The 16,717-nt window shown below is 38.2% G+C and overlaps 1 protein-coding gene across 6 annotated transcripts in view; it reads right to left on the reverse strand.

Annotated features, from left to right (window-relative positions):
- The window catches only part of MAGI3 (membrane associated guanylate kinase, WW and PDZ domain containing 3), a 295,639-nt gene that overhangs the window by 75,697 nt on the left and 203,225 nt on the right, over positions 1–16,717 (reverse strand). For all 6 annotated transcript variants that reach the window (XR_003794507.1, XM_029229509.1, XM_029229507.1 and 3 more), the window contains 3 exons: positions 10,004–10,061; positions 5,664–5,758; positions 161–349 (listed from right to left, as the gene is read on the reverse strand). Coding sequence is in view for 5 of the 6 variants with exons in the window: in XM_029229509.1 (XP_029085342.1) it covers positions 161–349; positions 5,664–5,758; positions 10,004–10,061 (342 nt within the window). In the remaining variant the exon portion in view is untranslated. The remainder of the gene's footprint in view (positions 1–160; positions 350–5,663; positions 5,759–10,003; positions 10,062–16,717) is intronic.

A 16,717-nucleotide genomic window follows, 5' to 3' on the forward strand; every position in this document is an offset into this window, starting at 1 on the left:
TTTTTTTTTTTTTTTTTTTTGGCCACACCTCACGGCATGCACAGGATCTTAGTTCCCCAACCAGAGATCAAATCCGTGGCCCCTGCAGTGGAAGCGTGGAGTCTTAACCGCTGGACAGCCAGGGAAGTCCCTCTTTCAGTATTTCTGAAAAATCTGTTACCTGGTGCAATTTTCCCATCCTGAGCTGCAGGACCATCTTTCAGCACATTTTTCACTTGTAGGAACTCATCAGGCCTATCTCCACCAATAATGGTAAAACCAAATCCCATTGTGCTTTTTTTTAGTGATGCTCGAACAAGGATGCCTTTAAGCTGGGATGGATCTCGAGTAAAGTGTGATTTTTCCATATCTGTGTAAAAATGAGAAACAAGAATAATTACAATGAATATAGCCCTTGAAGCTAATCTCCAAGATAGTCTATATAACTTAAATATAACAAACCATAACATAACAGGAAAAAAATAAGAAAGAATCTAATATTATAGAACAGTTGGAATTTAATTTCATAAATTAAATCACTGAAAAAAAAAACTTAGCTAATGAATCATTTATCTTTTATAGGACTCTTCTATGTCATTTGAAAGGTAAAAACATCTAGTCTATCCCCTCCTCACTGCCTTGTTTGTACTTACTTTTTCTTATCCCAAAGAGTCCTTTATTTAGAAGTCAAAATGACACTCCTGAAGGGTAAACTTTATTATTAAATTCCTGAAAGCCTTCAGCACTCATTCAGATGTATATTTCATTTGAGTAAGCAGCTACTGAGGTCTATGCAGAAAACACTATACTAGGAAGATGAAGGCAACTGTCACAAACTTATAAAAGCGAATACATCGAGAACTTTTTATAATTTATGACTCAGGCTTTCTGCAGCCTTTAATCTATATCTGATGAGAGGAGCAAATCCCTGCACTATCAGTATATAGCTCCATGCGTCTTTCCCTTTTACTCATATTTAGTGGAAACTTTAGGAAGACAAAAAGCACAGCTCCTCTGAAAAGCCTATTTTAAGAGGTTTCCCCAGATGATCCTAGAACTAAAAGTGATCTATATTTGCAAGTAATACCTCTCTTCTCTTCCCCAGAAACTCTCGCTCCTCTCTTCCACCGGCTGCCATTAGGGCGCTTATGAAAACCGTGGGGATCAAATTGTACAGATTCATAATTTACAAAGCATTGTTTAAGTTATCTTTTTAAAATACGGTTTAAACTTTTCTCACAAATCTCTTTTTTAACAGCTTTATTGAGATATAATCCAATAATGACAGAATTATACAAGTCAATGACGTGCAACCATCACCACAGTCTAATTTTAGCACATTTTTCTCTCCCTCCAAACACACACACCAAAGAAATCTCTGTGTCCGTTAGCAGTCACTCCTCATTTCTCCCCAACCTGCCCTCACATCCTAGTCTTGGGCAACCACTAGTCTACTTTCTGTCTATAGATTTGCCCAATCTGGACTTTTAATATAAATGGAATCATATAATATGTGGTCTTTGGAATGCTTTATTTCATTTAGCATAATTTTTTTGAGGTTCATCTGTGTTGTAGCATGTGTTAGTACTTTATTCCTTTTTATTGCCAAATAATATTCCACCGTGCAGATTATATCACATTTTATTTATCCATGTATCAGTTGATGGATATTTGGATTGTTTATACTTTTTGGATATTATAAATAATGTTGCTATGAACACTCATGTACAAGGTTTTGTGTGGGCAAGTATTTTCATTCCTCTTAGTTACATACTGTGAATGGAAATGCAGCAGTTACCATAAACATATCATAACTATGTTTAACATTCTGAAGGACTGCCAAACTTTTCCAAAGTGGCTGTACCATTTTATGTTTCCACCATCAGTGTATGAGGGTTCCAACTTCTCCACATCCTTGCCAACACTTGTTACCGTCTGCTTTTTTGGTTATAGACATTCTAGTAGGCGTGGAATGGTCTTACACTGTGGTTTTGATGCTCATTTACCTAATGACTCAACTTAACAAGGGTGACTTGTTTCATATTTAGATCACACTTAGCACTAATATCAAGCCCAGAGTTAATCTGTGTGTATCTGCTGCTGCCCCTCTTAGCAAAGTGTTCTAAGAGGCATGCAGTAAACTTACTGGCGATTAGAAAAGAACAATCCTTGGGGCTGCTCTGTATGGTTGTATAGATTGTACAGTATGCATATGGCTCCTGCAAGAGGTAGGGCTGCCTTGCAAATACTGACAAAGGCAGGTTTGGGATAGGAGTGGGTGTACTTTATTCATTATGTTCTTCCCAGATTTGCTAATCTCTTACAAATACAAGCACTTGACATTAAAAAAAAATCGGCTATTTTGGGCCTCTCAAAGGAGAGGACTAGACTCCAGACAGGAGTGTATTCACCACAGTAAACACTATTTTGTGAGGCCTCTGAGTTTGGCCAGTCAGGCTACTTGTGGCAATACCTCAGTGCGTTGCTGGCTCTTGATGAGCCTCTGACATTCAAAGTAGCAACTCATCTCTGAACAAAATATTACTTAAAAAAATTATTTGACATGCTCAAAGCCTATTTAGTTATGTAAGCTGATTATGACCGCCCCCTAGTGTTGCCTATCAGATCATAGATAAGATCATGTAAGTACTGTGTACAGGTACTTGAGGAAAATATCTTTGATGAAATGTACCTTTCTCATTTTTATGTCAAATATTGAAATATTTCTGGTCAGCCATCCCATGCTCTAGTCCCCGTAAATATCAGAATAAGACTGGCATCTGAGGGCTCCAACAGAAAATCAGCATATAATATATGAGCTCCAAGATGTGCAAACATTGAAGTGGGAGGGAAAGTTTTGGTTAACACCTAATTTGGGAAAGTAGTAATAAAACAGCCAAAGCCAATTAGAAATTGGTCAAAAGTAGGTCTTATCAGAATTTAGATATAGAAAAGTGAGAATAAGAAAGGCACAAAGAAACTATCATTGAGTCTAAGAATCCTGATTTTTTTTTTTTTTTTAACAATCCTGATTTTAAATCCAAGCTTTGTGATTTAGTTGAGTAATCTTGGAATATAATTTAACCTTTTTAAGTCTCGGTTGCCTCATCTATAAAAGGGGGGGTAATAGTACCTAATTCATGGGGTTGTTACAGGGATTAAACTAGGTGGTGCACAGAAAGCATAAGAAACAGTGCTTGACAAACAATAAGTGCTCAATAAATGTAGATAAACACAAACCCATACAAGCTGCCTAAGGAAGGAGGCTCACAAACTTGAGTACTTCTGTCCCTGTGGCAAGTATATCCCTGGGATGGAAGCATCAGACGATTGTAACTTGATGCCATCAAGGCATCTGGACGGGGAAAATAATATTAACAACTTTGCAGCAATATTTTGAGACTAAAATGAGATGATGTAATATAAAGCATCCAATTTAGCACTAGACTCTATCTCAATAAATGGTAACCATTATTCTTCAAGGACTAGCATAACTTCCATCACTTCTAGGAAGCCTTTCCTTTCCTCTCGCAGTGAGATTTAATTTCTCTCTCCTTTGTTCCAACACTACTGTTTATATCTGTTAATATCATACTATACTAAAATTATATGTCTGTTTCCCTGGCTAACTTGTGGGCTCCTGAAAGACAGATGCTGAGTCATTACTCTCTCATAGGAGAGTGTCTGGTTATCTAAAGTAATAAAACACATGGGTCCTGCCCTCGAGGAGCTTAGAGCTTAGTAAAGGAGAGAAGATCTTTGCTATGGGCCATGGAAGACATGGGCATTCAGGAACTACATGTTATAATACAAAGAACTCTGAATTTAAAGTCAGTAAAACTAGGTTCAAATCCAGACTTGACTCCAAATCACTCACTGTGATTCTAAGCAAGAGGCTTAATCTTTCCTGAAGTCTGTTTATGTGTAAAATGGGGACTCATGTTCCTCTGTAGTTAATGTCCTCTGGCTACCCCTTTCACACTCAAAGCTAGCAAAATAGTTGGCTAAACCCACTGCCTTCACTTCTACACCTCCCATTTCCTCTTTATTCTACTGCAGTTTTATTTCACTCTCCCCTTGCTCTTGCTAGAGTGACAAATGACCTCCACATTTTTAAGTCCAATGTAAAACACTTTTCAATTTTCATCTTTCTCGACTTTTCAGCACCATGTGACACAAATACTCAGCTTCTCTTTGAAACTCGTTTCTTCTCATGGCTGCCTATCCTTACAACCTCATCTCTTGTTACTCCCCTAAAATACCCTACGTGCTGGCCATTTGTATCTGTTCTCTGACCCCTGGACCACCATTTCATGCTTCTCTGATTTTATATATTCTGTTCCTTCTAGCTGGTATGCCTTGTTGCTCCTCTAAAATTTTGATCTGCCTGACTTAACTTTTCCTGGCACTTCAAGACCCAGTTCACATATGTCCTCTGTCTGAAGGTTCCCCTGCCCCCTTGATTTCCTCCATCAAAGCAAAGTTGTGCACTCCCTCCTTTATGCCACCACCGTACCTTGTACATCTCTATTAATAGCAATGAAAGCTACTGTTTATTGGTCACCATGTGCCAGACCTGTATTTGCAAGCACTTTACATGTATTAATTTGCATACTCAGAACCACCTTAAGAGGTAGGGACTACTATTATTCCTGTTTTGTAGATGAGAAAACAAAGAATTTAAAAACTCAACCAAGGTTACACAGCTGGGACTCAAACCTGCTCCGCTCCCTGCTCATTCAACTACTAATACCGGATGACACCTATCACCATACAGTGTAACTATTAGTTTCCTATTTTAGACTGTGAACTCTTGAGGGCAAGACCTATCTGACTCTTAATCATTTTTTAATACCATGTACTTAGCAAAGCACTGGGCATATAGTAGGTGCACCAAAATATCTGTTAAACTAAAAATATTTGTTAAATCAAATGCAAATCTTAAGGGAAGAGACTATGTTTTGGAAGAGTAGTTATAAGAAAAAACTGTTTCCCTCACTGGCAACAGAAGTGAAGAATCTAGTAGATTATTATGATATGACCATATAGACCTTATTAATGACAGAGAGAGAAGGGGGAGGAAATGAGCAGGGATAAGTTGGACGTAAGAAATTTCTGGGCATCTTTTTCAAAATACACATGGCTAGGCTCATCAAAATCTCAGGACCTATGTATTTTTAAAATGTTCCCCAAATGGTCCTGATACTACTAATACCCTAGCATCCCACTTGAGAATCAATGATGTAGGCAATAATACAGTGGATTTACTTAGTATTTGTTCATATCAGTTAATGAATAATCCTGAATGGTTACTGACGTTAGATCTAAGCAATTAACTTGCGAGAAGCTCAGAATGAATTAAAGATCTAATACTGGCTTGGCCTTAAACACCAGGAAACAATCCAATCTTCAAATTAAAACCTTGCACCCATAACAAAGCTATTCAGTCCCTTCTGCCAACAATTTCATACTTTCTATATAAGCAGCATGAGAAAAGCCTCAGGATTCTCAAACTGTCCAGATGTTTTATTAAGATTATTCATACCTTTACAGTGACGGAAATTAGACATTCTCTGTTGAATTTCAAAGCCCCGACAGTAAAAAGTTCAAACTCACTTTTATTATTTCAGCATATAAGTTTCACAAGTTATTCTTAGAAGAGAAGATAGAGGTAAAAGTTCTACCTGGTTTTGAAGACCCAGTATCAGCCTGTCCTAACTGCTTTTTCCTTTTGGCTTCCTCCACTGGATTTTCAAACTGGGTTTTCTGGTTAAGGTGACTGTAAAATGTAGAAAAACATGCATTTCAGTTTAATATGAAAGAATTACATATTTTTAAACAGACTATCATAGGTTAAGGGATAAATATGTACCCTTTATGCTATGGAACCCAGATATGCTGACAGGTCACAGAGGAGGAGCCTTCTGGCAACTAAAGAAGGGCCCGCAGAAGATACCTAGAAGTCAAAGCTGCAGAAGTATTCACTATAGCTTCTTTATAAACGTTTCTAATATAGCTAATAACAGTTTTCAAAACTACAGTAGAAGCCCTCATATATGATACACTCGAACTGTTGGTAATTAATCAGTTAATTTTTTTTTAAGGCAGTTAATGGTAGGAGGGTTTTAAGGTTCTCTAAAGTGAAGCAGCTGTAAAGACACATTTGAAGAAATCTGAGTGTAGAAGCCTTCTAGAATTTTACTATTATTTTTCCAACTGACTCACCCACATCAATTTAGCAGCAACTAAGCAAGTGACTTGCTTTTTTTCCTTTTTTTTTTTTTTTTTGCAGCACACGGGCCTCTCACTGTTGTGACCTCTCCCATTGTGGAGCACAGGCTCCGGACGCGCAGGCTTAGCGTCCATGGCTCACGGGCCTAGCCGCTCCGCGGCATGTGGGATCTTCCCAGACCGGGTCACGAACCTGTGTCCCCTGCATCAGCAGGCGGGCTCTCAACCACTGCGCCACCAGGGAAGCCCAAGTGACTTGCTTTTATCAAACTGTATCACAGAACAACTCTCACAGTTAAATTTCTTCAAAATTATATAATAATTAGTTACATAATTATAACAAAAGTTTAACTGTTTTTTATGATTTAGGAGCAATCACAACTGACCCCTGAAAGCATACAAGTCTGTGGGGGAAAGCAGAAAAGCATGGGGAGACTAGAGGTAGGCCATTAGCCGATAGTATTCAATATACTAAGGGTAAGAGCATACTCTTACCCTCTTTACAGAGGGAACTGAGCATATGTTATTCTGGCAAGTCAGTTAAGTGTAACTTGGTTAAGAATGCAACTATTGTACAAAAGATGTTTAAGACCGCAAATAGGTCTAATACAGAAGCAAGGGGGGATTATATTCTAGTACTTCTATAGTACAAATATATTTTAGCCAAATGAAATGCATTTTCTAGTAGAATCCATTTTAACGAGAAGTGACATTAGTAAATACCAACAATTAAACAACAAATCATGAGAATTTCAGATTATGATTGTCTTTAGATAGGCTGTTACAAAATCTATATGTAAATAGTCATATGACTTGGATATTTTCTTTACCATTTGTGAACATTAATGGTGATGGAGGAGGGGGCAGCAGGGAAAAAAAACAACCCTACAGCAAGGTATGCTAGCTTCTGAGTATGCTTCTCTATGCCTTTTAGGCTTCTAGTACATTATTAACCCTGCAACAGATGTAGGTATTTAGTTTCAGAGCTCTAAATATGGCAAGTTCTACTTGACACTCTTCGGGTTCTGATTTCACAAAAACTCAGGTATGCTTCTGCTTCTTACTATGAGGGGGGACCTTATCAACTGAGTTACTGTGAAATGAAGACTTTGGTGTTAAGTTAGGTACCATTTTAAAAGTTATCTGTTAGGTACTGATAATTTACATAGTCTTGATAAAATAAAACTAGAAACTGACACTTAGAAAAGAATAAACCTGTTTGCAAAGAATCCTGGCTCACTTTAACGTCATCAGCTAGAATGACTCACTTTGCCTCCCAAGTATTAGAACATAAACAGTGGTAGTATACTCTTTGTTATGTGTGGTAGAAGAGAGTAGAAGTATGCGAATGAGTAATCCCTTTCCTGAAAATTCTTTGACAAATAATATAAGATTTTAGTGAAGGGAGTAATTGCATCTGTAACCTTAGACTATCTAGATTAAAATGTCACCCAAAAAACAAAACAGTAAAAACACTCTCCTTTTCATTTAGTTACTTATACCCATAATATTATTAAGATAACAAATTTTGTCTTCTATAAAACCAGCTATAGGAAGTAAGAGAGAATATGACAGATTATCAGAAAAATTAAACAAGGGTAGCAAACAAGCTTAATTAAATATATAATAAATAATTTGAAATTTCACCTGTATTAAAATTTTGTATATAAGAATTTTAAGAATTCACCTCAACAAACAAAACCATTATCCTTCACAAAGGGTTAAGATATTAAAAGCAGACATATCTTGACTTTGTCACCTGACTGCATCAAGACAGTTAAAGCAATACGTTCAGACAACATTTCTAAATATATAAGCATTCTTATGGAAGGCCTACCATTAAATTTTGGGAACAATTTTATTTTCAAAAATAAATTAATCCATTTCAGAATCTCATCTTCTAAAATAAATACTTACCAAAAAAAAACCCTGCCATTGCAGTTGGTGTTACTACTATAAGGCTCCTGCCAAGAGCAATCATTGTGCCATCTGGTTTGACAAACTAAGAGAGCCAAAGAGTAGCCATTCAAGTTAACAGCTTTTTATCTCCATCAGTAAACTCACTGCAGATTACTATAGTCAAGATTCAAAGCCTAACTAATCTGGGAATCAAGCCACACTCCAGAGCTCAGCTGATTCCATACTAATGTGCATCTTGAGTACAGCCTGCTCTTTCTTAATCTAATAAATTACCCTCCCGTAAAATGAGCTCATCTGGGAGCAATCATACAAAATCACATTGCTGCCACTGCTGTTGCTTCTAATCAGGCTATTTCACATACCTCCATGACAGCTTAGAGCAGGTCACTTCAGGATTTGCCCTAAAGTTGCTTCAATATTAGTATATCCTTGCTTAACGAGAACCTGATCATTTAGCCCAAGATTTTATAACAGGCAAATGTCTTTCACCTCTTGACCGTGTACTCAAATTCACTTGGAATGGATACTAAGAGAATGAGAATTATTATCTCAGAAATGTTCAGTAGTGTTAATGGCAAATAATGACTGATTGAAGCCCAATTTAAGTAGACTAACTCTTAGGGGGAAAAATCTCACAACTCCTTTTCAGCTAGCCTTCAAATACTTCTTTGACTAGAAAAATGGTTAGTTTTTTTCTTCTAATTAAATATGCTTTAGAAAAAAAAAAATAATGAGCTGCTGTGAACCTTTCACATCACAGTATTAGAAAGATATGAAATAACACAATGGAAATAAAATTAACATAACCTTTCAATGGAACCAAAATATTGACAATGTTAAGTTACATATCGGAGGGTCAAAATGACTCATTTTCTTAGGGTACAAGTTAGATTTTAAGAAATCATTCCAAAAATCCCTCTAACCACAGTGACTCAAGTAACAACCGACACACTAGGATAAAGACTAGCGTTATAACAGGACTCAGAGTTACTTGCACTAGGGAAGTGGCACTGGTTTGTGCCAACAAGTGATGAAAAGTTAATTAGCAATCATAAAACTAGAAGATTCTCATGTTTGCTATTTTTCCAGGTAATAATATTTTGCCTTTACTACCTTGGCAGTTGGTGCAGACTCCTAGTTCCCAGGTAAATAGTAACCTTTCTGATGCAATTATTTGCCTGGTACTAGACGCCTGAGGTCAAAATTCTATCTATACCATCTGGAGAGAAAGCAATCCCAACGATCATAATAATGTAGCAATTAGATAAGTGAAGAAAAGGGAAAAAAAAAATTAGATGTTGATGTTATCCTAATTTCTCTGGCTAATATAGGCAGGTGTTTGATCCTCTACTCCAACACAGATTTATGTTAAATTTAACCATAACAGCTGTGTGAGAAGCAACTTTCACCCCCCCAAAGAGAATACTAAGTTTTCCTTAATTAACTCCTTGAAAGAGAGAACAGTTTTAATGATATACTTCAAAGGTTTGGATCATTATGATACAATGCCCTTAAAGTCCTTTCATTGCTTTCAGAAACATGCAAGTATAGTGTTGAAAGTGACCTTAATAGTTCACCTTATTTCAGTCTTCTATCTACTACTTCTCTCTTTAGAGGCCACAGTAGTACTGATAACATCTCTAGCCATTACTCATCTGGGCAACTTCCCCCTGTCTCTCTATACTTACTTCAAAGCTAACTTCTAGGGAGCCTAGTCAGTGAAGTAAATGCCCACTGTCCCTACCTTCTCATTCCCCTAGTGGCAAAACCTGAAAGCTGGATTGCAGAAGCATAAAGTATTTCATTCATCCCCTAAAGTTGTGTAATGAAAGGAAAACATTTGGGAGAACATTAACTGAGGTAACAAACTTACTCAACATAGTAGGTCCCATACTGAGGGTCTTCAATTTTCTCCCAGCCATAAGGAAGTTCTGCAAATAAAAAAAACAGAATTGAGTGAAATGCCAGTTTCAAAACCAACAAGAAAAGAATTTACAGAATGAATTTGTGTCTTTTATTTCATTACACTAATATTTGGGAGACAGACGGAAAACTGAGGGCTCACTTTCAAAGAACAAACACAGTTTGAGTGGTTTCTTCAATAGCTAGTGAGTATCTCGGCAAGTAATCAGAAGCACAGAAGAAAAGATGACATTAAACTCAAAGGTGTTTATTCGAGGGGCTTCCCTGGTGGCGCAGTGGTTGAGAGTCCGCCTGCCGATGCAGGGGACATGGGTTCGTGCCCCGGTCCGGGAGGATCCCACGTGCCGTGGAGCGGCTGGGCCCGTGAGCCATGGCCGCTGAGCCTGCGCGTCCGGAGCCTGTGCTCCGCAACGGGAGAGGCCACAACAGTGAGAGGCCCGCGTACCGCAAAAGAAAAAAAAAAAAAAAAAGGTGTTTATTCGAATCACAAGCCATAAAATGCTAATTATTTAAGAAATCACCTGGTATATTTCTTTCATTTAAAAAGCCTGATAACAATGACGTGAGACACACCCTGTAGTTCAATACAAGCAGCAGCTGCATGTTAAATTTTTCACTATCAGACAAAGGATTTGTCAATTATTTCTGTTATCACATTCTGACCCACTTCTCCCCCCGGGAAAGTCCAGCCTTGGATTTTTGCCATTTCAAGTGGGCAATCTAGATTTGCTTAAAATCTAAGAAAATACTTACTGTCCCTTGCAAGAGCTTGATCTAAGTATCTGAAGGAAAATTTATTTAACTACACAGTGCCTTGTGTAGAATCTGTATTTATGTATGGTTACAAAGAAATACCTTACGTCGGATTATTATGTGTTATTGCAAGTAAACTGACCAATAAAATATAACCAGAAAAACTGAAAGTAGTTGAATTTCTGATAGTTAAAAAAAAGTCTGGTCTTTGCAACGTAAACTGGCCCTGTCAAGAAAGAATCCCCTTTCCCTCCCACTCTGTTTTCCAAGGTAAGGCTGCTGAAGAATCATTTTATTAGTCAGACATGGATTAAGTTGGCAGGAGTGTTCCTACCAGGTGGATTTTATTGCTATCAATTATGCACAGGAGCCCAGCAAGAAGGAATTTTTTTTTTTTTTTTTCGTTACGCGGTCCTCTCACTGTTGTGGCCTCTCCCGTTGCGGAGCACAGGCTCCGGACGCGCAGGCTCAGCGGCCATGGCTCACGGGCCCAGCCGCTCCACGGCACGTGGGATCCTCCCGGACCGGGCACGGTCCCCTGCATCGGCAGGCAGACTCTCAACCACTGCGCCACCAGGGAAGTCCAAGAAGGAATTTTTAAAAAAACCTAGAGTTGTACACTATGATGACCACCCTGACCACCCTTTTATTTTCAATTTCTTTTAGACTTTTTCTATGCTGAAAAACATGTACACATGTGCACACACATACAAATGACATATGCTAGACACCAAACAGGCTTAGAAAATAACAAAGTACTTATTCATTTTATATCATTAAGCTGTAGTATATCGACTTTGTAAGTAAAAATTCCATTATAATGAACCTGATAAACAATACAAACTGTTATGCTCTAATAAACAGTATTATTCCACATTCAGAACAAAAGGAGAGAATAAATGACTAGCCTCTTGATGAAAGGCTCTGAATCACCTCCACCCCTTTTCTCCAGCATATTTTTCCTGCCTATGTATATATATTAATTGATGGTTTTGAAGCTTGGTGAGTTTTTGTGGTTTTCCTTTGAAGGACCTGGTTGAAATGTCTGAGGTGGAAAAGATGAGAACAGTTGAAAAGTAACTACTATATGAAACAGGTCAAAACAACTGAAAAGAACTGGGATACACTTTAGTTCACTTTGAGCCTCCACAGCTAGGAAGCAAACAATCATCAATTAAGTAGGTACAATATTTTATGACCCATGTGAAGAAAAAAAGGACAAAGAGTATCAAGGGGTTAAGATGCAACCCACTGTAGTCACCCAGGACAGTGCATCCTGAAAGGAATTCAGGATGAAAATCAAACAAAACAGGATGAGGCACGCTGTGCTTTGGACAAATGGGCCCCTGGATAATTAGATGCATATCGCAGGAAGAATTTCAATGATCCCAGATCCTTGCATCTTCCCATATATAGAAAGTACTAAGACCATTAGCTTGAGATGTCTGTTCTTTGTGATTAGCGGTCTTTTGCTAAGATGTATGCTTGACTGCATGAATTTCCCAGCTAAAAACTCATGTATATCCTGGCTCCTCTCTTACCTCTTGAAGCAGTTCTCAGAGCCCCTGAGGCGCTGTCTCCTGGGCTATGGGCCTCAGTAAGACCCTGAGCAAAGCTTAAACTCATAACTCTCATGTATGTTTTCCTTTAAGTCGACACTAAGCAACTGTTACATGCGTATAACATGGATTATATCTGTTGGATTATATCTGTAAAAAAATGCTCTATAATAATATTACCAAAGCATTATCATTGAGGATCTTTCATGAGCTATTTTTCTTTAATAGAAATTTTCTTGAAATAACATAGGAACTCAGTTGTGCTGTGTAAGGATGACTTCTGCAACTGTACCACAACTGGATTTATGCTTTAAAAAAAAACACATTTATTTATTTATTTTTGGCTGCATTGGGTCTGTTGCTGTGTGCGGGTTTTCTCTAGTTGCGGTGAGCGGGGGCTACTCTTCGCTGCGGTGCACGGGCTTCTCATTGCGGTGGCTTCTCTTGTTGCAGAGCATGGGCTCTAGGTGAACGGGCTTCAGTAGTTGTGGCTCACAGGCTCTAGAGCGCAGGCTCAGTAGTTGTGGTGCACGGGCTTAGTTGCTCTGTCGCATGTGGGATCTTCCCGGACCAGGGCTCGAACCCGTGTCCCCTGCATTGGCAGGTGGATTCTTAACCACTGCGCCACCAGGGAAGCCCTGGATTTATGCTTTGTCTTTGAGAATTTTGGAGAATTGAAGCAACTATAGAGATAGTTGAAACTTTCCATTTGCTATCTGAAAAATTCACTAAAAAGGATGTATTAATGCCTAATAAAAATAAAACAGCAAAATAAATATATTTCAGTGTTGACGTGGAAGTTGAGTCAGCATTTTAGCTAGTACTTAAAGAAATTAGCAACTAACAGATAAAGTATAGCCCTTTCTTTAGGAGAGTAAACAAATTAGTAATTTATCTTCCAGATTACTTTTAGCAATCACTTTAAACCCTCATACATGATAACATTAGCTAGGTTTATGCAGGGCAGATTCATGCAGATAAAGAAGTGGTTATTACTTGCCCACTTAAATAAAGGTAATACAAGCAAGACTAAAATACCTAGCAATTTTATACACTATCCAGTGGGTCGATTCATTTACTGAATTTCTTCCCCTTTTCCTTCTCTTTTCCCCTCCCTTCCTTCTCTTCCTCCTCTCTCCTTCTTTATGCAAAAATAAAAATTAGAAACAGTATAGTTCTTGACATCAAAGAGTTCGTAGTCTAAAAATGAAGACAGAAGAGAGAAATGATATAATGAAGGTAAACGCAAGCTTTTGGGGAGAGCAGAGGAATGACACCAATTGCTTGGTAAAGCAGCTATCAGAAAAGCCTTCTAAAAGAGGGTGATGTTTGAGCAGTCTTAAAGGATGAGTTGGGCTTGGGGAGAGGGAGGCCATTCCATAGATCAAAGGGCACTGAGGTATTAAGAATGGCTGGCAATTTTCAGTAATTACAAATAATTTGATAGGGTTAGAGTGAAGGATGTATGCAAGGGGGCTTGTCTGATAAGCAAGCACCAAAACACATTTCTGGAGTGCCAGGTTAAGAAGTTTGGTCTTTATTTTGATGATGATGAAACTGGCTAAGCTGGACTGAGACATGATTACATTTATATTTGGGAAAGATTATGGGCAGCAGTAATAAAGGATGAAATAGATGGAGTGGAGTGAGAATAAAAGCAGACAAACAAGAAAGTCATTAATAGCTTAGGTAAGGAATTATGAAGGTTGGAGCTAAGACACCAGTAGTGGGAATACAGAGAAGGAATGGATAATAGAGACAAGGAAGTCAAAGCAACAGAACTCCATGACTAACACTAAGACTGAAGGAGGAAGAGAGAGGAGGAAGCCAAGATGATCCCAAGGTTAATGGCTCTTCAGGCATGAAGATGATATATTATCAAATATTTACTGGATACCAATGATGAAAATAGCTGTGGGAAGAGGAAAGAGGTATTAATTTGGATTTAGAGGCATTTAGGAGACAGATAATATGGGAAAAGTGCCTAGCACCATTGGACACTTAAAAGATGGCAGGTTTTTTAAAGTCAGAATTGATAGAACTTGGTACTTAACTGCAATGTAGAAGACAGGGTGAGGATGAAGTTGAGGATGATAGCCAGTTTAAGGCTCACGGAACTGGGAGGATGTAATGTCATTTGGTGATGGTAGGAAGCTCAGGTATAGAGAATATTTAACTCAGTTTGGAAGGTGTTACATTTGAGGGGCTATGCAATATCCTTATAGAGATATCCAACAATCTCTCGGAAATATGAACCCGGTCCTCAAATGAGAAATGTAGGAAGATAAGTATTTGGGAGACATTGTAGCTAAAGCCATGGCAGTGGACATGATTACCTAGATAAATTGTGAATAGAAAAAGATGGAGAATAGAAACTTAGGAGCATTAACAATTTAAGGAGCAGAGACAGTGAGAAGAGTCAGGGGGAATGATGTCAAAGAAGACAGAAGAGGAGAGCATGGTCAACGCTAACAAATGCTTTATAAAGCTGTAAGGACTCAAGATAAGGGCTAAAAAGAGTCCACTAAGTTTGGCAATCAGGCCGGAGGTTATTGGTAACCTTAAGAAAACCAGTTTAACTAGAAAGGTAAGGGGCAAAATTCAGCATATTGTAGTATTAAAGAGTAAAATAAAAGGTGGAGCCTTAAGAAGACAGCCTTTTTTTTTTGTCTTTTTTTTGGAAACTTGGTTGTGAAAAACATAGTGTGAGAACTGTGGAGAAGTAGGGTCAAGAGAAAACGTGTTTATTTACTTTTGAGATAGGAAAGATCTAACCGTATTTTTCTGTGTTAGAAGCTAAAGCATTCCCCCCAAAAGCTGACTCAAAAGGCAAAACTAGTTCTGGCATATCAAGCAGTTGATTGTTTCTAAAGCCCATGAATTTATCTTTCCTCTTCTCCAAATAGGATTTTTCTTATTTAAATATATGAATTACAATTGTTTTCTCATTGTGGAGCTCCATTCAGTTGATAATTTTCTTTTACCATTCTCTAAATTCGAAAAATGATATCGACGTTCAATACATTTTAGTAAAAATGTCTTTAGTAAAAAATTTAATCTTTCTTTCATCTTAAGAGAAAAGGAGTGGGTTGAGAGTAAAATGGATTCCTGATGTTGAATTTTTAAGATAAAACCATTTAAATTTAACTAAAACAATTTTTTTTTTTTTTTTTTTCTTTTTGCAGTACGCGGGCCCCTCACTGCTGTGGCCTCTCCTGTTGTGGAGCACAGGCTCCAGACGCGCAGGCTCAGCGGCCATGGCTCACGGGCCCAGCTGTTCCACGGCATGTGGGATCTTCCCAGACCGGGGCACAAACCTGTGTCCCCTGCATCGGCAGGCGGACTCTCAACCACTGCGCCACCAGGGAAGCCCTAAAACAATTATTTTAAGTGGAAGATAAATATGTACATCGATTAAACCATCAGGTATGGTATAAAAACACAGGTTCTGAATATCACAAGACTGGGGAGAAAAGGGCAAGTTTTAGAAACTGTGAGGTTTTTCTAGAAGATCTTAAATGTTCAGCAGAATGCAAACAATATCTTAAACTATAAAAACTGACATTTAAAATATTGTTATTACTATCCCCTTTTGAACATCTACTCTGTGCAAAGTACTGTGGAAATTACCAATGTAAGTCAGATACAGTCTAGTCTGGAAATAGCCTATTGTGGGGCTATTTCTCCCCTATTGAGGGAGGAGACAAAATATACAGCAAAAGTGATAAAGGTTGACCGAGCATAAAACAAATAGGTTGAAGGTTCCAAATTTTGGGGTCCCCATAGTGAAGTACAGGTGACGTTAGAAAGGCACACCCAGTAATGGGGGTGGGAGAGTAACTCTTAGATTAAAATGTTTTGAACATCCTTAAATACTGAGTGCAATTTTGGTCGCTCTATCTTAAGAAGGATATAATTAAGATGACCATATAATGTATTCTACACTTTTGAGAGTAAAAGGGGACACTGTTATTAATTATGCTGGGACAGCAGGAATAAGCTGGATTAGTCCTTGGCCAACCAAGACATATGGTCACCCAGAATGTAAAGAGCATTAGTGGAACACACTCACCCAGAGAAACATTTCCAGTTTCTCTGAGCCCCTTTACTTTTTCCTCCAAGGAAGAAAGAATGTCTTATCTGACTGGTGGGTTTTACAGAATGAATTCTACGTGCTTGGCTCAGGGCCTCTTGGGTTCTCTTGCTGTTCTGGATGCTAGCCTGCCTGCAGAGAGGGTGCAATCTGCTCTTTTCACCATGTCTGCCTTGTGGGAGGGGTCAAACAGCTGAACACAGAGACCAGAGACTGAGTGCTTAAGTCTGCCTCCTGTAGGGGTGAAATATTAGTAAGC

The sequence above is a fragment of the Monodon monoceros genome, unplaced genomic scaffold, assembly GCF_005190385.1.
Source record: "Monodon monoceros isolate NGI ecotype Baffin Bay Population unplaced genomic scaffold, NGI_Narwhal_1 Super_Scaffold_18, whole genome shotgun sequence".
Lineage (NCBI taxonomy): Eukaryota > Metazoa > Chordata > Mammalia > Artiodactyla > Monodontidae > Monodon > Monodon monoceros.